General features: G+C 44.1%; 2 protein-coding genes across 2 annotated transcripts in view; one reads left to right on the top strand and one right to left on the bottom strand.

Annotated features, from left to right (window-relative positions):
• The window catches only part of LOC107112579 (carbohydrate sulfotransferase 9-like), a 12,938-nt gene extending 8,916 nt beyond the window's left edge, over positions 1-4,022 (top strand). Inside the window, exon 2 of the mRNA XM_015413744.1 lies at positions 3,220-4,022. Within this exon, the coding sequence (XP_015269230.1) occupies positions 3,220-4,022 (803 nt within the window). The remainder of the gene's footprint in view (positions 1-3,219) is intronic.
• Positions 4,023-5,283: 1,261 nt separating this feature from the next.
• The window catches only part of XDH (xanthine dehydrogenase), a 91,774-nt gene continuing 69,621 nt past the window's right edge, over positions 5,284-27,436 (bottom strand). Inside the window, exons 26-37 of the mRNA XM_015413747.1 lie at positions 27,176-27,367; positions 26,319-26,464; positions 25,373-25,454; positions 23,777-23,872; positions 22,709-22,837; positions 22,227-22,301; positions 20,929-20,981; positions 19,402-19,516; positions 16,666-16,731; positions 14,682-14,870; positions 10,162-10,329; positions 5,284-7,030 (exon numbers count right to left, since the gene is read on the bottom strand). Coding sequence (XP_015269233.1) covers positions 6,980-7,030; positions 10,162-10,329; positions 14,682-14,870; positions 16,666-16,731; positions 19,402-19,516; positions 20,929-20,981; positions 22,227-22,301; positions 22,709-22,837; positions 23,777-23,872; positions 25,373-25,454; positions 26,319-26,464; positions 27,176-27,367 — 1,362 coding nt within the window. The 3' untranslated portion in view covers positions 5,284-6,979. The remainder of the gene's footprint in view (positions 7,031-10,161; positions 10,330-14,681; positions 14,871-16,665; positions 16,732-19,401; positions 19,517-20,928; positions 20,982-22,226; positions 22,302-22,708; positions 22,838-23,776; positions 23,873-25,372; positions 25,455-26,318; positions 26,465-27,175; positions 27,368-27,436) is intronic.

The raw sequence follows: 27,436 nt of genomic DNA, 5'->3' as shown, positions 1-27,436 counted from the left end.
AACTGATCTCTGTCATCTGGAGATCAATTGTAGCAGTGGGAGATCTCCAGGTCCCACCTGGAGATTGGCAACCCTAGGGGAAAGTCAACTGCACAGCAGGGGGTTGAAGAGAATGGTTTGATGGCTGCTGGGCCAAGATTGGCAACAATAGTTCCCCAGGAGCCCCATCGTAAATGCACCAAACAATTCCTCAAGATTTTCCGAAACACTACTCTGTTTTGGGCTCCTGGGGAACTTTGAAGTAGCACCAAAGCTTTAAGGTCTCTCCAGCTGTCACCTGGAGACTGGCAACAGCTTGTCTGGAGTGTGGGCAGCATGGCATTGTATCTGTCTGAGGTCCCCCTCTTCCTCCTCCTCCTCCTCAGATCCCACCCTCAGCAGGCTTCATCCCTAAAATATCCTGGAAGTTTCCAACCTGGAGTTGGCAACCTTATGTCCTGGAGTTCGAACCTGGAGTTGGCAACCATCAGCCAACGTTTATCTGCCTGTCTGTCTTTACAAACCCCCCCCCCACACACACACACACAGCCTCTGCCTAGGGAGCAGCTGACATCATTCTCCTCTCCCAACTGAAAATTCCAACTGCCTTGCGGGGGGGGGTGAGTTTGAGGTGTGGAATGGAGTGTAGTCCAATCAGCTTCCATATGTAAATGACCTTGGAACGCTGGCCGGGACTGCACAAAGCAGCCAATGAACCCAGCCAGTGTCTTCCGAGTGGCAGTTTTTTCGGCCTAACACTAAAGGGGCCAATTTTAGAATTCTGGCACCCACTACTCTTTTATAATAAGGGAGAGATACTCAGGTGAAGCACAAGTAAGGTAGGCGTGCCTATAGCTTTGCAGATCTGCCTCTCCGCACAGATCCACAGAGGACAAGAGAACCTCCACCCCATGTACTTCAGCAACTCAATAAGAGTCTGACTGCTTCTCTTCCAACATTTCCATTCTGTGCTTTCTTTTCACACCGATACTAATTTATTTATTTATTAGATTTATATCCAGCCCTCCCTCCATGGCATGCTCAGGGCAGCTAAGAAGGCCAAAGGAATTATAACAATAAAACAAGTTAGTAATTTAACATTTAACAAATATCAATCTCCCTCCCCTCCTGCTGCTGCCAGCTAGGTGGGAAAGCTCTTTCAGGCCCATCGCCAGGATTTTGTGGCTTGCAGGGCAATTTTTTTCTGGTGGGGCTGAAATTCTCAGTGCAGAAAGAAAAGCCATTTAGCCAACAGAAAACTGTTACCAGGATAGACCTCTAAATTGCAAGCTGTCAACCACTTTAGATGGCAGTTCTCAGCTGCTGCAAGTTAATCACTTCTGCCAGCCTAAGCAACAATTCTGATAAGCCAGCAGGTGGGGGTGATGACTTCTATAGTCAAGAAAGCTAACACTTAGGCAGAAAAACTCTCTTAAAGGAGACCAGTTTCTTGACACAGAGTTAGAAGGGATCCTAGAGGTCACCTACTCCAACACCCTTGTTCTGTGTGGGAATACGTCAACTGTAGCACCCCACTCTGCTTAAAGGAGCATATGCCTTTTAAAATGTTTTTAAATTATTGAAAAAAGCATTTACAGGAGAAATTCTTGTGAGGCTGTGCCTTTAAGAAAGGGAGCAGAGCCCTCAAAAGCCCCACCATACCTGTGGGCCTGAGCTCATTTCTTCTGGTCCAGATGAGCATTTAAACAAAGCCTGATACTCAAGACACATATACGATTGTGACGATACCTCACCATTCCCTCTGTCATTACAGTACAGTACAGTATAGTAGTGGCCAATAATATAGAACTGAACCATTTGCAGTTCCCAAAACTCATGATACTATAAGCAGAGGAGAAATTAGACATTTCCCAACAGATTTTAAAATCTATGAAGAATACTTTTGGGGCAAAGCTGTAGACTTTCCAATTTCCCGGGGGGGGCTGGGGCTGGGCCAGAGGCATTGCTTTGCTAGGAGCAAGGGTGGCTCCCGGGGGAGGCTGAGCACCTTCCTGAAAATTTCGACGGGGGCTGAAGCCCCGCCGCCCCCACGAAGATTACGCCTATGTTTTGGGGTGAAGAGTTATTTCTCTGCAGTGAGTAATTTCTCTACAAATACTGTTACCAGCCTCCAGGTTGCTGGCTGGAGATCTCCTGGAATTATAACTGGTCTCCAGGTAAAAGAGATCAGTTCACCTGGAGAAAATGGCTGCTTTGGAAGGTGCGCTCTATGGCACTGTACTCCACTGAAGTCTCTCTTCTCCTCAAACCCCACCCTCCCCAAGCACCACCTCCAAAAATCTCCAGGAATATCATAGTCCAGAGCTGGCAACTCTATCTACAATTCATATTTTTGCAGTTTTATTTGATACAGTGCTTTATACAGCATAATTGTTGTGCATGTTGTTGTGCCTAGGGTAACCTTCCTTGAATGCTTGGGAAAGGAAGGGTGCAAGTCTTTCAAACAAAGCATAAATAGCTACACCTGCCAAAATCTGCTCTAACCTGTCTAGGCCATATTTAGAGCCGGTGTAATGTTAGAATGCTGGACTAGAGTCTGGGAAACACAGGCTTGAGACCCCACTCTGGCATGGAAGTTTTCCGGGTGATGGTGTGCTAGTTGCATGTTCTCTGCCTGATCTACCCCACAGAGTTGTCATGAGGATAAAATGAAGAATGTTGGGGACCATTTTGGGTCACCGTCAGGGAGAAAAGTGGAGTACAGATAAAGTAAATAACAAGAATTTAACTCACCCTTCCCCCATTTTCTCCTCAAAATAGTCCTGTGAAGTAGGCTAGGTCAAGACAGTGTGAGTGACCCAAGGTCATCCAATGAGTTTCATGTGTCAGAATAGGACTGAACCCAGGTCTCCCAGATTCTCCCATCAGCCAGCCTAAAAATTCTATACTTAGAATCATTAACTGTGGTGGAAGTTAGGAGGATAGTTTGGAAGGCCAGCCTGTACATGAAAAGAAGCATGTGCTTGCTTTCCTCCTCCTTTTACAGGGACTATAGAACAGGAAAACGCACTGCAGTCTTGCGCATCACATTTAAAACTGATACCAAAAAGCACATCTTGCAGAAATTCATCTCAGTGTTTTATCGCTGATTAGCCACTTGTGGTAGTTCCAATGAGAAAACGATGCTTTCAGATAAGCTAGAGAAAGTAACTTGATCCCAGCGTCTTTTGCAAACTCTGTTGACCAGATAAACTCCCCTCCTCCTATCATGTTTTGCAGGTGATCTAACTGTAGAGAGAGAGGATTTACCAGTGACGTTTGATACTCTCCTGCACATTCAACAGCTCCGGAAAAAGACACTGAGATCCTTTTGTGGTCAAACTGCTAAAATCACTGAGCTTCCCCATAACAAGCAGGAAGCTTCCCAGGTGGTGTCTTCAATCATGGTGAACAACAAACTTCAGTTACTGTACTGCAGAATCCCAGCAACTGGGGTGGAAGGCTGGGAGCAGCTGTTGGAGATGCTGGAGGAGACTGTTACTCCGCAGCTGCCAGTTCCCGTTCGCCAGAACTTTGGCACGCAAAAGATGCTGAGCCAGTACAACCTGACGTCAATGGAGGCTCTGCTGAAATCTTACACGAAAGTGATCTTTATCAGGGAGCCTTTCCACAGACTCATCTCTGCTTACATGCGGGGACTGGCAGATGGCCTAACCTTCAAGGAGTTTGTCCAGTACGTCTTATACCAAGGATCCAGTAATGCCAGTATTGAGTGGAAACCACTGGTCAGCCTGTGCCGGCCGTGCCTCATCCACTATGATTATATAATCATGTTTGGCTTCCTAGGCAGTGAAGTGCACCATTTGATGCAACGGGCTGGGCTTCTAGGGAACAACCAGCTCCCCGAGTTCGTAGACTCCAAAATCCGTTGGACCTATGGCTGGCTAGAAGAACAGATGTTCAGCGAACTCTCTCTTGCACAGAAGAAACAGCTGTGCCGCTTCTTTCGGTTTGACTTTGCCGCATTTCACTTTCCTAACAGCTTGCTCTGGGACCCTACTTGTATTACAAGGAGCACATAGGGTTTTTGTGACTTGAAAAATGGATCATTTGTTCGCAAAAAGCAAAGAGAAATGTTGCACAACTGAGCTGCACTAGGGCAGGTTTAATGTCTCAGTGCAAATGCTAGGATCTCAGCAGTTTCTACTTAAGACTCAGGGTCAAACTAGATGAGACCTCGGATTTCATGTCTTTAAAAAAAAAACAAATTAACAGTAGCAATTGCCTGAAATGGACCAGGACTATAGCCCTGGGAAGGGGAGAAGCTTGTTTTCAAAGGCCCACATACTACAATACTAGATGGTTTCCAAGTTTTTAATGAACACACTTCTAAAATGTTTTTAAAAGCACGTTTATATTTCAAAGTTGTCAATTTTCAAGAAGAATTTCTTATACATTCAGATCATAAAGGAAGTAATTAATGAGAAATCTCAATAAAAATAATTTGTAAAGTATACAATTACAAATGAGCAAAATACTTCCTTGAACCATGCCATACAGGGTTGTCACCAATATGTCACTATTACCTTTTTTCAGAAGATCATACTATTTTTATGCCTTTGTTTAGCATAACATTCTGTGGGCTCTACAGAAAAATGTTTAGTTCTACAAAAAGTACTGGCACAAGACACCTTTTGAGTACTCCAGTAACAGCACAAGAGCCATGGATTGATCCATAACAGTGAATGTCAAACAGTAGAAAATGATAGTCATATTTGCAAGTCATACCTCTAAGCTTACTGTATATTTCAGTTTACTCTTTTTATGCATAAACCACAAAGTCCATACACACCACAACAAAGAACACTGTAGTAATCATTTAAGAGATTAGACCAATCCACTCTCTTTGCTCCAACTGAACCCAAAATATGAACTATTAAAACATTACTGAACAGATGCCCTTTTGATAGTAGTAGCAACCTACTGATGCTACCTTGTTATTAAAGAGTACAAAAATATAATGCAATGTTCCTAATCACAGGAGTATCACAGGAACCTAGGTGCATCACAATGTAAAATCAGCTTATAGGAAACCTGTTTGGAATGTGCTTAGCTAATATACATTCTTACTTTTACAAGCTACTTTCTTATATTGTGGAAACACCATTACTTGCAATCAAGGCACTGAAACCTCTGTACATTATGATCATGCTTCTGTCAAGAGGAAACACTGGTTTCCTATAACATGTCCAATGTCAACAATAATAGAATATAATCAAAAGGCATGATACGAATCAATGTCCTCAAATGAACTACAAACTCACTGCCTTCTGGACATGTGGGAGGATGAAGTTACATTTCATTGACACACAGTGCAATCCTAAGCTGTTATACCCTTCTTTTTAGTCACCTTTCTCCCCAGTAGCTTACGTCATTCTCCTCTTCTCTGTTTTATCCTCACAACAGCCCTGTGAGGTAGGTTAGGGTGTGTGTGTGTGTGATTGGCCCAACAAGCTTCCATCACAGAATTTGGATTCAAACCTGCATTTCCCTGATCCTAGTCCACCGCTGCAATTGCTACATCGCACAATGCATTTAGAAGGATGTAACTCTGCTTAGGATTTAATTGTCAACTGGCTCTCATATGTCTGTTGTGTTTTGATATAAGGAGTGCTTAAATGGGAGACCAGAGTATAGGGCGCACTGTTCTGTTTTAACAGGTAAAAGGAGTGATGTGGTCAGCTATATTGCATTCAGACATCTCTGGTAATAAATTATGAACCCACACCTCTTGTGGGACAGATAAACCTCACCAATTAGGACTCTCCCAATTTTCCCCACATAAATTCAAGCTATCCCTTTGTAAGTGCTACTTAATGGCAATTTATGAAAACATTCATATACCACACTGTTCCACTTTTCACTTTAACATCCTCTGGATGGATCAACTAAAGTAAAGACTCTGGAAGATGCATAAATAGGGCATTAGCAGCTGCTGCACAAACATCCCATCACAGAAAAAATATAAGCTAACTTGGGGTTTTGTGGGGGTTTTTTTTACAAGCACTAGAATGTTTTATTAAACCTCTTTGTACTACAAAGTGGGGAATCGGACCAATTCCTAAGGAGCCCTCTCAAAATAGCAATGCACTTGGAAGCCATCCTCTATCACCCATTCGAGCATATGATAAGCAAAACCACAAGGATGGAAAAAACCTGACTTTCCAGACCATATTAGTACTAACTTATGGCATTTTTCATTACTGAATCAGGTTGCAGTTGTATGTACACTCACAGTACAGTCCTAGGTAGAGTTATGCCCTACTAAGCCCATTGATTTCAATGGATGTAAATGGGTGTAACTTTGGTTAAGATTGCCCTGTTAGCTTTGGATAAACTTCTCTGGAATCACTGTGTCTTGCTTCCAAGTTATGAATTCAAATGCAGGGTATTAGGACAACTCTTATTTGCCATTGCACAAATCTGCATTTTATTTTAATGTATTTGATACTCTCATCAAACAGAAAAGAATTTGGAAAGAGAATCTGAGAGTTCATCAGTTAGATGCACTGAATTCTTTTTATGCCCATGGGAAATTTAACATGGTCCTACTGCATTGTTGCCTTCAGGCATCCACTCCAAAGATTAAGGGGAAAGCAGAAAAAGAAGGATGGATTGAACCTAAGCCAGCCAAAATTGGCCTTTCTTTGAATTTAAGGCTCATATTTTAAAACAGACAGATTCACAAACAGGTTATAAGCATTTCTATGATACCTGCCAGAAGCTTAAATGAATCTTATAAGGAGTTTCAGTTTCACAGACAGCAAAACCATCATTTTGTCTCTTCATTAAATTTACATCCCAGCAATAATCCATCAGTGATAACCTTTTTCTTAGGCAACTGATAATTTAACAGCCAATTTTTAAAAATGTCATGAATCAGTGGGGCAGGAATACATTTCAGTTTTCAGACACTAGGGTTGCGTCTTTCGGTCCCCTGAGGTAAAACCAGCTTCATGAGTGGAGACGATTTCTTCATTCACGCTCTCACAGACCATGGCTTAAAGGTGCCTGGCTCAGCGGAGGGACACTGGACAGGGGGGGGAAAGATTAAAATGATTGTAGTATGAAGGCAACAAACAGCTGTCTTTGTCTAAAATGCCTATACATGTTCAAAATATGACAGGTTGTGGTTGCCTAACTGTCACAAGCAATGTTCCCTCTAATCTGTGGAGTCCTGTGAGCAAAAATTCTACTTTGTGAGCTACTGACATTAAAGTGGTGAGCAATCAATTTGGCTACTGCATAAATTAGTTTGATCTAGAGCCATCCTTCCTGAGCTGAGACAAAAATGTGTGAGCTGGAGGCTAAAAAACTGTGAGCTAGCTCACACTAACTCAGCTTAGAGGGAACACTGGTCACAAGGCACAGCTATCTTTTGATTTACTAATCCTCCTTCTTCAAGCCAAAGACAATGGGAAAATTGATGAGTGGAAATCCAGTGCATTCCCCCCCCCCCCACAGACAGCAGCCACAGCAGTCCCTGATTCAGGTTGGAACTATGGTTCTCCTGAAAGAGCAAATAACAGCTCTAGGGCCTGTTTGAGTTTGAAGACAAGGATCCTAGGGGAAACTCTGCACTGGAATCCTGAGCTGAACCAGTGTGCTCTGTGGCTGTTATTCATGACTGAAAAACATGCCAGAGAGAGAGAGCTGATCCTGGATCTTCAAGCATCTCCTCTAGTCTGGAGTCAGTCATTCAGTTCTGCCCCATGTGGGGTCTTCTTCAATTCCGCAGGGCCTGTAAGGCAGAGCTGTTCCGCAAGGCCTTTGGTTGAGGCAGCAGACATCTCTATATGGCCTACCTGAAGTGGTTGTCACCCATCTACTTATCAGCCCAAATAATATGCCAGGGAACCTGCAGCCAGCTGATTTGTTAGAAGTGTGACTGTGTTTTAATGTCTATTAATTTTAAATTGTTTACATTGTTTAATTATATTTGTATTTATTGTATGTTTTATGATGTTACCCACCCTGAGCCCACTCGCGGGATGGGGGGCTATAAATACAAATAATAAATAAATAAATAAATATGAAAGAACAAATCTGTCAGGCTGAACACTGAAGTAGGCTGCTGAGCATCCTCTGCAGCTCTCTCTACACCTCTATGTTCTTCCAAAGAACACAAGGGTTGCTTATGTGGATTTTATCTTCACAACCCACACTGTGAGGTAGACTAAGCTAAGACAGTATGCTACACCACCCTGGCTCCTTGGGCATGGGGCATGAAACACTGCAGGGGTCTATTTCTGGGTCCGCCGTGTCAGAATGACAAGAAGACTGAAGACGTCAGGATGCCCAATAACTAACAATAAACCAAAGGCAGTTTTCATTAGCTCCTATTGTTGGAGCATGGAAGCATGGACGGGCAAAGGACTTCTAAAATACAAAAGTACAAGTGGGGACCCGTGATATTCACAGGGGGATCCCTTCCCCCTCTTAACTTTAATCCCCCCCATCAGTGCCAGCTAAGAGAGGGAAGGGATACACACACCCCTACAAGTATCGTGTATTCTGCACTCCTACTACTACAGCCAGTGCCACTGGGGCACCGCACTACCCCACTCACCCACTACTGACATTGATGCTGGTCAGCCCAGTCTCCAGTCTTCTACTGCCGGGCCCACTGCAACTTCCTTTTTATTATAGTATTTATTTATCATTTTTACAATATAATCGTACATAAAACCAAATCATTCAATAATTACAGAATGGAGTCTCATACATCATTCCCAAAGCCCTCCAGCATTAAGCCTTCTGCTGCTGGGATATCATGCTCCCACCCCAAACCCCCCACTGACATGATGATGGCAGGCCCAGGGCAGCTCAAGGCTTCACCCGCTACCCCCCCCCCCAATCACCACTGAGACTCCAACAGAGGTAGATGCATTATTTTGTTTTTAGGGGGGATCCCCCCCTGTAATTTTTTGCCCATTTCAGATTTTTCTGCAAACCTGGGGTCCCTCCAATAGAAGGACCTAACTTCACATTACAGAATCTGCCTACTGTCCCTGGGGCCACCACCAGGGATTTCAATCAGATGTGCATGGTGAGTTTTCCATCGTTCCCAGCAGGGAACTCACAACATACATCTGACTTTATAGTTTGGCCTTTAAAGCCTCTGGCATCTGAGCTGGACTACTCGAATGAAAAGTGGTTCAAGCCACAGAGTGCAGTGTGGTGAGGCAGGCCAAGGGGGAGGGGCTCTAGCTCCTTTTAATGTGTAAATTAACCCTCCCACCATCTCCACTTTATATGGAAGAGGTGATTTCATCTGTCAGTATAGCTGTCTGTCACATTTTATCAAACCCTTCTTCCAAGGCACTCAGTGGAGCATACAACATACATGATTCTCCCCTCCTCCATTTATTTTAAAAAGTAGTGTGCTTAGAGTGTCAGACTAGGACCCAGGTTCAAATCCACACTTTGCTATGAAAGTTAGTGAGTGACTTTGAACCAGGTAGTCTCTCAGCCTGACTTACCTCACAAGCGTCTTGTGGTGAGGAGAATGACACATGGTGCCATGAAGTCTCACTATAACCTATTTTTCAGGATTGTTGCGAGAATAAAATGGAGATGGACAGTATGATGCACACCATCCTGAGCTCCTTGGAGGAAGATAAGCATCTACTTAACAGTAAAGTTAACAACCCTGTTAAGTAGGTTAGGCTGAGAAAGAGTGACTGGGGGTGACTGGTATTATGTGCCCATTCTTCAAAATTCTGGCTTCCCTAACAAAAGGTTTGGCAGGAAGCAGCAAACTAACCAGACTGGGGGATGGAGGATCAGCAAATGCTGATCTAGGAAGGCTACCACTCTGTATCCCATGCACTGGGGGCAGAGGAGTGTAGTTATAGCTAAGCTTGGAAACCATTAGAAATCGGTTCCAGGTTGAACCCTTGCTCTCCTGAACCCTGCTGGTACAGAATAGTGCCCCAGAAGATGAAAATGCTTAAAAAGGAGGTAAGCAACATTTATTTTTTTACAAAATTCATACTCTGCCTTTTTGCCTTTATCAGGTCCACAAATGCAGCTAATAGATTAAAAACAGATGTAATAAAAACATGTCTTAAAAACCATTAAAACCAAACAAAATACACATCATTAGAACAATTAAAACCAAGCTGAAATGCACATACAAAAACCATTAAAACAACATACCAGTTTGGTGAAGACATCGACACACGCATTGCGTATTCTCTCTGGGGTGGCTGGGCTGTCTAGTCTGAAGGGTTGGTTGAGTCCCGATTCTGCCCTTGCAGAGAATATGGCGTCTTTAATGGCATAAAACACTGAGGCTGACAGGAACAGGGGAGGCTCTCCCACAGCCTACAGAAATTAAAGAAAATCAAAGACTGCATCTGTTGCAGCACATTCAACAGGGAAACTGTTTGTAGAATGGATCACTCTTGAATTACAGTATATTGAGGGCTTTAAAACTGTCTTCGTGGATTCACAATTTCACTACAAGTGTCCATATGGGCAGGACACAACTGTAGGAGATTTTTAAAAGTCTCCTTTGCACAATTTGAACTACCTGTAAACATTTCGTAATGTTACCACTCAAGCACACCTTCAGGAGCAACTAATGTGAAGAAAACATTCTAGAGCACTGTAAGAGTGGGGACTAGATTGGCTTACAGGAAATAAAGGTGTGACCCAGCCCTATGTTCACGGGGAGGCACTCCCCAGAAGGCTCCCTTGCCTGTCAGCTGCTAGTCAGTCATGAGTGTTTGGCAATGCACCCAGCCTTGGGAATCCTCCTATATGTAGATGCAGCAAGCCCGCTTTTTTTTCGCTCTTCCACAGGGCTCTGCATGGGCCTCCAATAGCAGTCATGGTTTGTGTCTGTTGCTATATATTTGTGCCCAGCTAAGGACCAACAGAGAAGGGGGGAAAGGGTTCCACTGAGAATTATGGGCCAGTGTTCTCTCTAAGCTGAGTTAGTGTGAGCCAGCTCACAGTATTTTTGCTCACAAGACTCCACAGCTTAGAGGGAACATTGAGGGAACCCTCTCTTACATGTCTAGACAAAGGATGAATCATACCAAATGTTCTTCTAATATGAATGCTGTATCAAGCCACTGAGTGCAATTTAGGTTCAAAACTAAATTTGCTGCATAACTTAGGCACTAAAATTGCTGAACCACTCAGGCCTTAACTACATGATTCATGTGCTATGAGTTGGGTAGGGGGTCCCAGTTCACATCATAGGTAACACTGGGAAACCAGCATTCCCAAGCACTGGTGCCCTGGATTCAGCTTACAAGCATGGTACAAGGGGAGAAGGGCCTTCAGGCTTCTCTCCTGCACCATTTCCTTAGCTGCAACAGCCATGGGGGGAGGGGATGTTTGCCCTCCTGTGGGGCTCCACATATGCAGCACAGGGTACCCAAAGCAGGGCAAAAAAAATCATTTTGCCTCATGAAAATGGTGCAAGAAGGGAAGGCTGAAGCTACTCCTTTCCCTGCACCATGCTCCAGCCTTGCAGCACTTGAGCCAGGACAGGGGTCATGTCACATGTATTGTCTAGTTCAGTAAGATAAACTAGGCCTGGTCAAATCTCCTCCCTTCTACTTCCTGTTTCCTGTCCTAGCAGAGGACTTTGCCATCCTAAATAGTTCCATCCTTCTTAGTCCACTGAAGCTGTAACACTGCTTAGGATTCCACTGTACATCTCTCACCAAGCAGAGCTTCCAACTCTGTTGTCTACAGCCACTGCAACAGCATTGCTTAATAAATGATATTGAGGTAATGCATAACAGATAAAATGCAGAGGGATGAAGCAGAAGAGATCAAACTGAATATCTAATTCTCCAAACGTAGTTTATTTAAAGAAGCCTCCAGCATCTTTATTATCCTGGTTTACTGCATTAGAGAGAGTAACTATCCTTGCAGGGAGGGAATATTTATAATGTTATTAAAATTCTATAGCCAGAAACACCAGTAAAACAAATGAATAAATTCACAATGGTGAGAAGAACACCTTACAGCAAAGCTGTTGCTTTTAGGACAATGTAATGTGCATTTGCCCAGGTGATAAATTCCATAAATTCAGCCAAGTAGTTCAAATTCAGCCCAGTGGAGACAGAGTTGCCAGCACAAGGCTGCCAACTGGTGGGAGACTTACGGGAGGGGGGGAGGTCACTGGTTAAACCATAGAGTTTTGCCCAAATGCTAGAGTGTCCCCAGCAATGTGTTTGCATCACTTCTGTGCACATGAAAAGTGACATCAGTGCAACAGGATGCTGTGTGTCACCCCTCATTTTCTCACATATTTTAATTCTGCCTCCCTGCTAAGCAGTGGCAAAAAGTGGCCACCAGCAGTGGGGAATCCCCCACCAACAGCAAGATCCTGCCAAGCCTAAATGGAGGACAGCAGTGTAAATAAAGACCAGTGCTGTCATTTATTTTCCTCAAGTGGAGGGTTGTCACCAGAAACGCATCCAAAGATTCTTTTCTTTTTTTATATATTTTTCACAAAAAGGAGAAAGGCAGTGAAGAAAAAGAATAGAATAAGAGGGAGAAAGACAAACAGAAAGAAGGAAGCAAAAGGACAGAGGGAGCAGGAAGAGAAAGAAAGACCATGATGCAGCACAGAGTTAGATATCTGATATTAGGGTTGCCAAATACACTTACCCCTCGGAGCGGGGGATCTTCATTGGCGTCCGGGAGTTCGGTCGGTTGGGCGTGTGAAGCGCGCGCAAAGCGCGCGATGGTTCCACCCCCAACGATCTGGGCCACGCCCCCAACATGCCCTACGTCGTGCGTCACCTCTGGTGACGCAGCTTCGGGGGCGGGGCTCCCCCCGGGCCCCAATTCCGCCGGGGCGGAAATCGGGGCTCCGAAGCTGGGGATTCCCCGCCCCCCAGGCCCATTTGGCAACCCTATCTTATATCAATGGGCTAAAAAGGGTTTGGGGTAGGGTTGCCAAACTCGGGGGGAGGGGGCTGGAGCTCTCTTGGAATTGTAACCGATATCCAGACGATATGCTGAGCTCCCGAGCCTCTTCAAACTCTGCCCTTCCCAGGCTCAGTCCCCAAGCCTCCAGGAATTTCCCAACCCCCTATGTTGCTAATTAGGGTTTAAAAAAATGAAGTCTAAAAAAGCAGATTAGCATTATTTATTTATTTACAAAAAGTTATATCTTGCCTTCAGTCAGTTATGATCTTATGACCCACCGCCTTGCCGATGTGGGGATGTATGGGACAGCCTTGCAGTTGTAGGTCTCATTTCTCCACGGTCGGGGACAGAGGCTGGTGCTTGGGGAGTGGGTGTCACCGTGTTACCCTTAGGTATGCAGCATCCCTCAGGGGGCAATCCTCTTCCTCATATTGTTCAACATCTCTATGCGCCCCCTCACTCAGATAGTCTGGAGATTTGTGCTGGGTTGTCCCTCCCTCCCCACAACTTAGCTACAGTAATCCATGTAAGGTCACCTTGAGGCTGAATTACTGTAACTTGCTTTACACAGGGTTACCTTTGAGACTGACCTGGAAACTGCAGCTGGTCCAGAGTGCGGCGGCACATGTCCTTATGGGGACACCACTAAGAGCACGTATACATCCGGTGCTGCAACAGCTGCACTGGCTCCCAGTTGAATTCCAGATCAAGTTCAAGGTTTTGGTACTAATATTTAAAGACCTATGTGGACTGGGACCAATATATCTACAGGACCGTCTCCCAATGTGTCCCTCGAAGGACTTTGTGCTCCTCTGACCAAAGCCTGCTGGTGGTCCCTGGCCCAAAGGATGTACACCTGACCTCAAACAGAGAGCTTTTTCAATGCTGGTGCCAGCCTGGTGGAACATTCTCCCAGCTGAGATCCGGGGCCTGTGGGATTTAACACATTTCCACAGGGCCTGTAAAATGGAGATGTTCCACCAGGCCTATGGTTGAGGCAGTGGCAATTCATCTGTACCCTCCTCTGCTCTGCTTTATTCCATCATGACAGATTTTCTCACCCACCCATTTGCTCTACATTGTTCCATCTACAGTTACCCTCAATTAGAATCCCTTGGGACTTTAATTTAATAGCACAGCAGAGGCCATCCAATGTTTTAGCAATGTTTTAGTAATATTTCGTAATTGATAATTTTATAGTTGTTTATGTTGTGTGTTTTAATCATGTTGTAACCCACCCTGAGCCTGTGTGCAGGGGAGGGAGGGCTAAAAACCAAATAAATAAAATGTAGGGTTTTGAAGGTCAAGACCAGCAGCTTGAATTGTGCCTGGAAACAAACAGGAAGCCAGTGTAGGTGACTGGAGGGACATGATCCCTACACCCACTCCAGTCAGTATCCTGGCTGCAGCATTCTGTACCAACTGAAGTTTACAAACACTTCCCAAGAGCAGACCAATGTAGGCCACATTGAGAAATCTAATCTAGATGTAACCATGGCATGCACCACAGTGGCCAGATCTTTTCCGTCCAGGAAAGACCACAGCTAGCTAACCAGCTGAAGCGGGTTCTAATTGCCCCTCGTTCTAATGTCAAGGGACAGAGAGATCCCCAAGCCTGAATCAGAGTCACTGCAACATGAGGGAAATGTCACTTGAAGAGATGGAAAGGTACTGAAAGGGAGGGAAGCAACATATTAGCAACATGCCCTCCCGCACACCTCAGAGTATGCTTACAAACAGCCTTTGCAGAAGAGCTGTATCCCTCAATGACAGTATACCTTGGATGAATAAATGGCTTTGCTGTTTGGACAGTCCCGGAGAAGAGATACATGGAACTCTGTTGGAATGTTACCAAATGCAGGTATTTTGTACATTCCAGGCCCTCGGGTATACAAATTGCCTTCTGGAGAATAGCGCAGCTCCTCTAAAGTAAAGAGTCCAGCCCCTTGGACAAATGCTCCTTCTATCTGCAAAAGTAAGCCACAAGTGAGTTACATTCTCCTTTGTGTCCTGGGTTTTTGGTGGTTACAGTGACTGGGGGCACTTTCCATCAGTGCTGGCTTCAGAGCAACTTGCAAACCCTCCTCTCCATTGAGGGTCTTCCCACAGCCATCCAGAGTGACCTTTTAGGGCCCTCTGTGTCAAGCCACCCTCAAAGATGTTAGAAATTTTCCCTTGTACATTAGAAAAGTGACTCATAAAATTTAAGAAATGAATAGATGTCTTCTCCATCTTAAGCTGGAAATGGCATTATAAACACTTACTGTACATAGTGCCAACACACTGTGGAAAAACTGCCACCCCCAACTGTATCTTGAACTGTATCATGTATCACAGTAATGTTATGCAGTGTTTACATTTGATGAAAACTATGAAATGCATATGAAACATTATATGTTAATAACTGGTATCCAGTGTTCCCTCTAAGCTGAGTTAGTATGAGCTAGCTCACAGTTTTTGAGCCTCCGGCTCACACATTTTAGTCTTAGCTCAGGAGGGATGGCTCCAGAGCAAACTGATTTATGCAGTAGCCAAATCGCTCACTCACAACTTCAATGCCAGTAGCTCACAAACTTGAATTTTTGCTCTCAAGACTCCACAGCTTAGAGGGAGCATTGATGGCATCTAAAAGAAAGAAACTGTATAGCTGGTGGCTTTTCTATTAACATTTCTTTGGACCTAGCACACTTTTGATAATAAATATGTAATAACTACTAGTAGTGGATAGGGTTACTATTGGTAGTAGATACTAACTGTTTGCAACACAACTATTTTTCTGTGCAGCTGGAGAGGATATCTGCATAAAACCCTTGCAGGCCCAGCATTCTGATCTCCTCCACTTCATTCTGGAGATTTACTAGCTAATACAGGAAGGCCAAAGCTGGGCTGCATGTCTAATTCTAGAGGTCCAACATCCAAAGCTTCAAACAGTCTGCAGCTCAAACTAGAGAAACAAAACCCAAAGCTGCTAAGGAAGGCAGAATGTGGGCTAGATCTATGATACTTGCCTCTGCAGATTGCTGGATTCAATTTAGGGCCTTTATACTGGTGGGACCTGTGGAACTCCCTCCCCCTTGAGACTTGCCTCATGCTTACTTTATTGTCCTTTCAGAGCCAGGCCAGAACACCTCTTTTTATTCAGGCTTTTAGCTATGGGGTTTCATCATTCTCCACCTGTCTTTATGATCTGCTTCTAGCCTCAAGGCTGCTAAGAGATACCATTTTAGGCTGTTTGTTTTTATTCTTTTAATATGGATAATGTTACAGTTGTGGTTTTTATGATTTCACTTATTGTTTTCACTTCGTAAGCCACACAAGTAGCTCTCTCAAGAGGTAGTCTATAAATTTTCTAAGTAAATATAGCTAACACAAAAATACAATTAAATAGCAGCAAAGTAAACTATCAATAAAAGCATCAGATAAAAGACACCAGGGAAAAAAGCATCTAGAGCCATTGTAAGTAACCCACTGAAGTAAAGAAAATCCACTCTGGAATGAGCAACTTGAAGAATTCAGTTTAAACAGAGTTTAGGGTAATTCCCTTAACAATGTCCAGCTGGTGTAAAGAAATGTATCATTGTGTCAGTAAACTGATAAGCAAAGAAGCTAATAATAACTTAGAAATCAGCTATCTTTCAAGCCAACTGTCCATGTTACCACTGCTGTTTATCAAGTCTGCTGCTGCTCATTAACCAATTTAATCTGCTTGCTTGCCGTGCATGTCCAGTTCCGCCCTGCAAAGCATAACCATTCATTGCTTACCTGCCCTATGTCGATAGCAGGATTCAAGCTGGTACCAACATCCATCACAATGTCTGTACGAAGATTCTAAAAATGGGTCAAAGTAAAGACTGAATAAGGACAGAGCTAATCTTATCAAATAATCCAAGCTGGGTCTCTTTCACCATGCGGGTTTTTTGCTGGTGTCCCATCATGGCCAAGCTATCAGCTGGAACCCTCTTTTCTAAATCTCAGTTCAGCCATAAGGGCATCAATTTGTTGTAGACAAGCTTATTTCTTAGCTTCAAACACCCATCTTCAACACAGGGATCATCCCTCCTCAAAACTCATCTCTTCTATGAAGACTTTGACACAATGCTCTTAGGGCCAAATTAGATGTGACAGAACCCCCATGACAGCCACAAGGATGCCCCCAGCATTTTAAACTGATTTTTAAATGTTGCAAAGGCCCAGTCCTGATCTGGCCCACAGTGTGGTGCTCTTGTTCCCCCTTCTATCTTTTCAAGTGCCAAAATAGCCTCAGGGGTGAGAAGTGGGGCCATATCAGCACTTGATAAAGTGTAGGGGGCGGGCAAGAGCACTTTAGCCCACCATTGTTAAATCGTTTTAAATTGGAGGCAACAGCCCAAGGAAACCATCATGTCTCATTTGGCCATCATTTCTCATCCCCTGATGAAATTAAGGGCCACATTACAATCATACATCTTTTGGCATGGCTGAAATAGTCCACATGCAAATAACTCCCTGCCAGGGCTGTTTCGGCTTGGGAAAATGGTGCTTCAGAGAAGGCAGGAACACAGCCAAATATAGATCCTGCTGTTTTTCTAAAACGATATTCTCCCGAGCTGCTGTGTCTCTTCAGGGAAAGCAAGTCAGGACTGGGAACCAGACCCAAGTAGGGCTGCCAAGTGGGGGCGGGGGGCAGGTAAACCCCCGCTTTGGAGGCCCGATTTCTGCCGCCACAGAATCAGGCCCCGGGGGGAACCCCACCCCAGCGTGCGCGTCATCAGGAAGTGACGTTATGACGCCGGGCACGCTGGGGGCGGGGCCACGACCAACCGAGGGGAAACTCTATGGTCTCCCCTTGAATGGTCGTGGCCCCGCCCCCAGCATGCTCGGCGTCATAACGTCATTTCCTGGTGATGTGCGTGCGGCGCGTGCTCCGGGATCCACCCGGGAGTCCCCCGCTGCGGAGTTAAGCTATACTTGGCAACCCTAGACCCAAGTCACCAAAACCATACTGTGTAATTTGACCCTAAGGCTGAATCCACACATTATTGGATATCATGCTACTATAAATTTTCATACTCCAGCAGAAAGATCCAGGAGGTACATGACAGTGTCATATTCACTGTAGTTCCTACCTTTGTCTAAACATGTGTAGCTGCACTGCCTGCATATTCTTCCTCTGTTTATCTTGCCATCTATGTTGCTTACTTCTGTCTATTGCCTAACTCAGAAGTGCTCACTCCATAGCTTGCAGGAAGACACATTCGCAAATATCATTAACCAAAAGGGACCCCATTTACCTCCATACCTGGCATAGGATTGCCAACCTCCAGGTGGCACCTGGAGATCTCCTGCTAGTACAATTCATCTCCAGATGACCAAGATCAGTTCCCGGGAGAAAATGGCTGCTGTACAGCATTTCAACTGCCAGGGTCCTTCCTTCCCCTCCCCAAACCTCCAGATAGTTCACAGCCCAGAGCTGGCAACTTGGCATGAGGCCTACAGGGAGGCTTGCAGCTTACGTATTCCTCTAGCAGCAGCTGTTTCAAGGTAGAAACCACCTGCCAACCACTAGCCCCACTAGGCTATGACCTTGCACACTTTCCCGAAACATGGGGCAAATGTTACACTGGGAGCAGTCTTCAGAAGAGCCACACATTTAGTTTTGAAGAGCTGCATGAGGCTCCCAAGCCACTGAGTGAGCATCACTGGCATAGCCTATGCCAGATTTTAGACTGTGAGCTCCCAGAAAGGGACTGATAATTTTGTCAATACACTGTCTAAATGATCAATGAAACAATGCAGTGATGAGTGTTTTGGGTACTTCAGGAAAAAGTATTGACTACAGGGTTAAGGCCTAATAGCCGGAGCCTTGTGGACTCAGAGGTGCTGAACCTCCATACCTTCTGACTTGTATGGGAAACAAACCTCAGAAATTGTCCAGAATAAGATACATACTTGTTACAAAGGGAGCTAAAGATTCTGAGTGTTCTCATGGCCACGTTGCAATTTGGATTCCCTGGAAGAGATCATTGAGGGTGTTGGCAGAGTGGATATTTCCCCACTTTTGTCTATACCAAGCAGCCTGTTGTTTGGCCCAAAGCATGAGGGGAAGTCTTACCAGGAAATTAGGTGCAGGACTGGGGGTGGGGGAGACAGCAGCAACAAAGGAGAATCAAGTAAAATCGACTCTTTCTCTCATCCACTGATGCAAGCTGCAAACATAAAAGGGAGAAAGGGCAGTCTTGATTGATTCTCCATTGCCACGGCGGCAGCACCCCATGCTGGGGTGAATTTTGTTTGAGAAGCTCTCCTGACACTCAGAGAGATTTTTTCTGGACAAAAGGCTTGAGGAAGGCAAAGGTGGAAAACAATTTGCTGTTCAGCACCTTCCGTGAACTCTTCTGGTAGAAGCAGCTCAGAAATGCCAGAGCTGCAAACTAACTTCCTTATCAATTATGTTCTGTTACATAAGATGTTCTTCACAGAAACAAAGAGGTGTTTTTGATATCTTCCTAGGCTGCTCACCTTGTGGTCACCTGTCAGGCAGTCTATCTCAACCTCGGAGCAAGCTACACCATAGGTGAAGTAATGGAAGGCCTTTCCTTCATTCTTCTCAAAGTCATACCCAAGGTCAGGAATCCTTGAAAAAGAGCAGAAAACTAATCAAGGGAGGAAATCAGTATGAAGTTTACAAATTCACTGCTTATTGATTCAGAAGTCACCATTCTTCAACAAAGGAACTTCAGAGGGAGTATTTGGCATGAATTTTCTGAATGAAATGTTTATGAGTAAATTTTATTCTATTTTTTTAAAGGTAAAGGTAAAGGTTCCCTTGCTCGAAAGCCAGTCGAATCTGACTCTAGGATTGTGGTGCTCATCTCCGTTTCAAAGCCGAAGAGCCAGCACTGTCCGAAGACGTTTCCGTGGTCATGTGGCCGGCATGACTAAACACCAAGGCGCATGGAATGCTGTTACCTTCCCAGTGAAGTGGTACCTATTTATCTACTTGCAATTTCTTGCTTTCAAACTGCTAGGTTGGCAGGAGCTGGAACTAGAGATGGGAGCTCACTCCGTCATGCGGCACCCAGGTCTTGAACTGCTGAACTACCGACCTTCCACAGCCTGCAGTTCAGCGTCTTAACCACTTGAGCCACCGCAGCTATTTTTTTAGGCCTCGATAAAGACAACGGCTTCCCCTTACATTACAAATGCTGAAATATCTTCGTAACACTAGGAAGGCTGGGTTCTCAGACTACTACTGCTGTTGTGACTGGTCACTGTGCTTACTGTTTATTCATCTTTGCTTACATCTCCTTTCAAATTTCATGCCCATTTGGCCTGTGTGCAGTTTTTTTCTTTAAGCATACATTTTCTATATTATATGATACTGCACATGTCTAACTGTTAATTAAGTATAAGTATACATCTGATTAAATTGATTCTAGGAGCAGTTTTAGGATACATCAGCACCTCTTCCTGTTTTATTTCAACTGGGTCCTGGTGGTTGGGGGGGAGGGGGGAGCCTGATGGGAGAACAGCCCTGTGACTGGAATTGGAGGCAGGTGTGATGAGGGGCTGGGTGTTTCCAACCTCCAGTACCAGCATGCAAAGGAGGATGTGGGTTTAGCTGTGAAATTCCCTCCAAGACAGCATGCTCGCAGTAATACCCTCTGAATTGGGATATTGCCTCCTGCCTATCCCACTAGCAAACTCTGGAGGATGCAGGGCCAAACAGATGTTTCTATGAACTGGCTAACATGGTGGTCTTCAACCCCTGGGTTGGGACCCTCAGGAAAAGAAAAATAATGCCAAAGAACTTGTTATTCTTGCGGCAACAGACTGACATGTCTATTCCTCTGGAAGCAGATACATAACTCTTTATAAGCGTAGCCTTCGTGAAAGAAAGATGACTAAATTATATTTTTAATTATATGCCTAAACTCTCATATGTAATTATTCCATATCATTCAGACCAGCAGCAAATAAAGGGTGCTCGAGATGCCAAAGGCGCTTATAACAATTCAGAGAATCCCACCTAGACTGCTGACTCACCTGTAAAATCCTGTAGCAGACAGACTCACACAGTCTTGGTAGGCTGCTGACACCTGGTGGAAACATTAAGACAGCGTTCTTTTTTAGAAGGGGGGGGGCTTCTTTTTCTTGACCTGCAATGCCTGTAATGTACTCTGAGAAAGGTAAGAGCTGAGATGTTCATTATCAAAGCATAAATGAGTGCAACCACTGAAAACATAAAACTTGACACTGTTTACACCTTTTGTTTTGGAAGAACAGATTCCCTCTAGACAAACAGGGTCCAACTCTGTGTAACACAACACACAGAAAACACTGTTTCTGCTGTCCTCGAAATGTTTTACTTGAAGACACAGGATATGTGTGACTTATGCAGCCCAAACCTATACATATTTAATCAGAAGAAGCCCACACAATGTTTAATGGGGCTTACTCTCAGGTAAGTGTTGTAGGACTGCAGCCTTTGGAGCTTATAATATGATCCTAAGCAGAGTTATACCCTTTAACTGAGTTTAATGGGCTTAGAAGAGTGTAACTCTGCTTAGGATGGGACTGTTAGGATAGGACTATCTTCTGGCTTTGTGCTTGCCAATTTAAGTCTGTGGACAACCAGATCCTGTACTGGTAGCTCTACATCCTACAGCTAAGTTAGTACAGAAAATGCACATTCACCAGTGCCACTCCCTTGAGGTCCCACTGCAAGAGCAAAGGATGCCAGGTGGTGGTGAAACAAGATGGTGGGACAAGGTGGGGCAGGGACCAGACTCCAGGAAGGAGGAAGGGAAGCATGGTATAGAGCACCTGTTCAGGATTCACAAGCCAGGCCAAAGAGTCATCACAGTTCAGAGGGGCAGTGAGAAGAAGAAGAGAAGAGGCTGGATTTATACCCTGCCCTTCACTACCCAAAGGAGTCTCAGAGCCGCTTACAAACTCCTTTCCTTTCCCCTCCTCACAACAGACACCCTGTGAGGTAGGTGAGGCTGAGAGAGCTCTTTCCAGAACTGTCCTTGAGAGAACGGCTCTGACAGAACTATGGCTTGCCCAAGGTCATCCAGCCAGGTGCAAGTGGAGGAGTGGGGAATCAAACCCGGTTCTCCCAGATTAGAGTCCGCGCACTTAACCACTACACCAAAGTGGCAGCACATGATATGTAGACTCTCTTCCGGCCTACAACTCGTCACATCGCTATCCAGCATCTAGCACTGGTATAAGGACTGCCACTATCAGTCTCCTACTATAAGCTTTCAAAGAACAGAGTGAACAATGATAGCAAATTCGCTGTACTTGGCAGCTGCAAACTGCAGTGGCTACAAACATACCCAGTCTTCCCAGGATCCTTTTGGATTAGCAGATTTGATTGGCTCCAGTCTCTTTAAGATGGTCTGACAAGCATTCTTTAAAAAGAGAAGAAAGGAAAAGCACAAATAGTGAGACATTTAAAAATAGTCCTTTCCTACTGCAATGATGCATAGTAGTTTTGACTCATCATTGGGGCCTCTGCTTCAAAATGTGGCTGTGATCATCTGCTGATCTGCCCATCAGTAGGCTCTAGCCGCATGGTGAGCCAAACGTTACCACATTCCCCAAGCTGCGGAATCTAAATAAGTTTCTGTTCTTTAGAAGTAACCAAATATCACTGAAACTCCCACAAAAACGGTGCAACATTCACATTTCCCCTTGAACTGACATCAAGGACATTGCCTAATCTGGAGTTCTGATGCTACAGATAAGAGTGCAGAGTTTTTTGCTATAGACAATCAACAATGCTGGAGGAGGTTTGTGTGCAAGTAACATTTCTTACTGAAACAGCCATCCCATTGATATCAGCGCTGACAGATGCCGCTGTGGGAGCCGTATTTGGCACTGTGTTGGTGCTCGTCTCACTGATATGGATTTTAGAAGTGGGTATCCCCAGAGTTCTGCTGGCAACCTGTAGAAAGATAATATCCATCATGTCTTTATGCAGTCTTATCACTTGCCCAACAGTTACAGTGTAATCCTAAACAGAGTTACATTCTTCTAAGTCTATTGAAGTTAATGGGCTTAGAAGGCTGTATCTCTGCTTAGGACTCCACTGGAAGGTTCCTAGAACCTAAGTATTTTGTGCCAGTCTAGGTCTACAAAGCTTCATTTTAAAAAATCATAATGCCATGGAAGGAAAGTCAGTTACACAGTTCTGAAAGAAGCGGCTATAATTTTTCTTTATTTATTATTGTAAGTACAGTTAAACACAAATGGAAGATGTTACATGTCTGAAAAATATATCCACGTACTTAATAATTCTACATTTGTTATAAGACATTAACAGTTTCACATTTAAATTAAAAAAGATTCAAAACAAATCACATGATTAAATAGTTTAAAATTACCTATATGTTATTGCAGTGGAGCAAGCTTCTACTTTAGCTTTTTATTAAACAGAAAACCATGACCATCAAAAGAATATATCACTTGAAAACAACCTTGGAAAAATATCTCGTATTCATACATTCAGGCAATATTTCACTTAAATCAGTGAGAAAAGTCTGTTATGTGTTTCCTGTTATTTTGGAAGCATTAATATAGCACATGGACATAATCCAGAAGATGGATCAGCATGGACAGCTAGGCTTTTTCTCCCCCTCCCCCCCTCCCAAAGCAGCCTACTTATCATCCACCAGAAACCAGCTTGCAGTGAAATATAACCAAATAGCACTGTGGGAAAATGAAAAAGCTCGGTTTCAAATATGCAGTCAACATGTACATAAAGTTGCTGCCGAACGTAGCTGGATCAAGGATACTGCACTAGATATTAGTTTTCATAGCAATCAAATGGAGCAAGGATAATATTTACAAAAACAGTTCTGAAATGCCAGTACTCATCACTTACCTGGATCATCTTTGTGTGCAGTCCCTGGCCCATCTCAGTCCCACCATGGGTGATCAATACTGAGCCATCAGTATATATGTGCACCAAAGCACCGGCCTGCAACATCAAGCAGAGGTAGGCTGTCAGGCACTGCAGTCCTAGTCAGACTAAGACTACATACAATCAGTTTCCCCAGCTTCATATATATAGTAAAGGTAAAGGTTCCCTTGCTCGAAAGCCAGTCGAATCCGACTCTAGGGTTGCGGTGCTCAGGGCTATTTTTGTGCAGGAACGCACAGGAACGGAGTTCCGGCTGGCTCCCAAGTTGGCTACACCCAGCAGGAACTCATTAGCATAACAGGCCACACCCAACAGCAGAAACTCATTAGGATTGGCTAAATTAGGGGTGTGTGGCCTAACATGCAAAGGAGTTCCTGCTCCAAAAAAAGCCCTGGGTTTTGACAACAAACAAGGTAAACAGAATAAAAAGCAAAAGGTGGATGTGGCTGGATGACCACACTTCTGGTAACACGGGGATGTGGCCTAATATGCTAATGAGCTGTGCTGTCATGGGTGTGGCCTAATATGCTAATGAGTTCCTGCTGTTGGGTATGGCCTATTATGCTAATGAGTTCCTACTGGGCTTTTTCTACAAAAACAGCCCTGGCGGTACTCATCTCTGTTTCAAAGCCGAAGAGCCAGCGCTGTCCGAAGACGTTTCCATGGTCATGTGGCCAGCATGACTAAACACCAAGGCGCACGGAACACTGTTACCTTCCCACTGAAGTGGTACCTATTTATCTACTTGCAATTTCTTGCTTTTGAACTGCTAGGTTGGCAGGAGCTGGAACTAGAGACGGGAGCTCACTCCGTCATGCGGCACACTTGTATCTCGAACTGCTGAACTACTGACCTTCCACAGCCTGCAGTTCAGCGTCTTAACCACTTGAGCCACCGCAGCTCCATTCATATATATACACATACATAAATTCTAATCATTCCTGTTACCCAGTAATCCCTTGACCACACTTATCAACTTAACAACACTGAGTTCCCTGGAGAGTCAATCATACGTAACATTTCCCTATGCATTTGGTATGAGGATGTTCATGAATCACTCAAAGATTTTCAATTGTGTCTTCATATTTTCTGCTGTCATGCAACCATGATTGTACTTGTGAGACTTCTGATATTTATTGGGAATCAAAAAGAAATGTGTATACTGATTTGTTCAAGTAGATCATGAAAATCTGGAACCAAATTGTGTCCAGGTGCATGACTCTGAACATTTCTCTTACTAAGGAATCTTCTGGTTTTTATTTTTTCAATTATTTGCCATTAACTCTCAGCTGACTTGCGGAGACCCCATAGGAGTTTCAAGGAAAGAGATGTGTAGAAGTGTCTTGCCACTGCCTGCCCCTGCATAGCAACCCTGGCCTTCCTTGGTGGTCTCCCATCCAAGTACTAACCAGGGTTGACCTTGCTTAGTTTCTGAGATCTGATGAGGTTGGGCTAGCTTGGATTAGAGTTTGACACATTTTGGCACACAGATTATCTACACTGGTCAGCACAAAATCTTGCTTTCCGATTGAAAAACAATTAAGGATGCTTCCCGACCTGATTAAGAAAGGGGACTGTGAAGCTGATCCCAAACTTGGTTGGAATAATAGCCATGCCTCTCTTCTTCCAGCGATTTTGCCTGGGAGAATAGAACAGCATCAATATTTCATGTTTGTTTGTTGACATGCATTCATCCTAAACTGGACACACAGTTTGTGCCTTCTTCTAAACAATCCAGTATCTGAACCAGTCTAGCTTTTAAGAGGAATTCAATAAAACTAATACTTAGCAAACTAATAATGATGCAGTTTACATTTCAGCTCAGTCATAAGAAAAAAATCCAAATGGGGCAGTGTTCCCCCCAAATGATCAGAGGTCACTTATATTGGGTCTGAATATAAGCCACTTAAGAAAGTCACAAATACTATGAGTGCCAGGTCCCAAAAGACAGGAAATTGCCTACAACTTGTTTGAAACATTTCTTAAACTTCCCTAAGCATGGAAACACAACTGATAAGCTATCCTCCCCACAGTCACACACCATAGGTCTGATGCAAAGACTCCTTTCCATTATAAAAAGATTTTAACTTTTCTGTATGTTTCTTGTCTATAGATAAAGATATGCATGCATATAATCAATGCTTCAATAATGAGCCTTACATTGATAAAAGCAAAACAACGCAGGTTACTTTTGGTGTAATTCAGGCCAAAGTAACTCACAAATCAATCAAATCACTGCTTTCACATCATTCAGACTTCCAACAAGAGCCTTTCTCCATTCATTTCAGTGACCAGTACTGACAGGATGTAGGGAACATATCCCCAGGAAATGACAGTTGGTTGCACTGTGGGTTATTCTAACCTGTACTGAGCCTCTGAAAATAAAAGTATCTCAAACAGGAGAGTCAAATCTTGATTGCAGGACTCCACCGTACAAAAAACACAGTTTAAACTAGAACCAGAATTTTAAAGTTAAGATTATTCTTAGAAGTAAGAAACCTACCGGTTGAACTCATCAACGAGTTTCCTTCTGGAGTGATAGTCTGAATTTACAAGGCATTCTTCCCAGCATCTTCGCAAGGTGAATCCTTCCAACTTTTGATTGAAATGAGTCAGATCTCCTTCATTATACAGATTGAGCTTTCGCACCTTCCCAGAAGCAAAGGACAAGTTAGTTGCTCTCTACCAGCATTTCAAAATTCTGTGATCTTTTAAAAACCTACATTTAGGGCAAAGTGTATACAGGGTACCCTGATCCTAAATGCATTGCATGGAGATTAATTCCACTAAAAGTATTAGGGCTGCCAAATCCCCCCAGGGGGCGGATTTCCCCCCACTTTGGAGGTCCAATTTCCGCCCCCGCGGAATCGGCCCCCGGGGAATACCCACCCCCGCGTGCACGTCACAGGAAAATGACACGGTGACGCCGGGGACGCTGGGGGTGGGGCACAGCCATTTGAGGGGAAAACTCTATGTTTTCCCCTCAAATGGCTGTGCCCCACCCCCAGCATCCCTGGCGTCATGACGTCACTTCCCTGTGACGTGCATGCTGCTGGGAGCCAGCACAAAGTCCCCCGCCGGCAGAGGTAAGTCGATTTGGCAACCCTAAAAAGTCTACAGAGAACCAATACGTAAGGGACTGGTGCCCAACATCCTTGAATTTAATGGGTTTTTTGGCATCCAACTTTATGAATGGTTCTGATGATTGCCTGGAATCCAATCATATTGTTTGATGGAAATTGCTACCACGGGACACTGGTTGACAGACATTCAGTGGGTAAAATATTACTTTTACATCAGCTGAAGGCCTTGACCATCCTAAATGGCATACTTTGTGTCTACATCTCTGTCCATGCATACCTCTTCTGCTGGCAACCCACACTTCAAGGCAATGTCGCTCATCCAGCACTCCGCAACCATCATTCCCTGGGGACCTCCAAACCCACGAAACGCTGTGTTGGCAGACAAGTTTGTTTTACACACTATGCCTATACCTTTGATGTTTGGGATGTTATAAGAATTGTCCATGTGAAATAAAGCTCTGTCCATAACCTGGTAATCAACAGACACAAGGCAGGTCAAGAATTTGCATTTTGTTGTTCAAAGTTTTATTTTTTTAAA

Source organism: Gekko japonicus, unplaced genomic scaffold, assembly GCF_001447785.1.
Source record: "Gekko japonicus isolate JY-2015 unplaced genomic scaffold, Gekko_japonicus_V1.1 scaffold710, whole genome shotgun sequence".
NCBI classification, from domain to species: domain Eukaryota; kingdom Metazoa; phylum Chordata; class Lepidosauria; order Squamata; family Gekkonidae; genus Gekko; species Gekko japonicus.
Note: the sequence above shows the minus strand (reverse complement) of the source record. Positions and strands in the feature narration are given on the sequence as shown.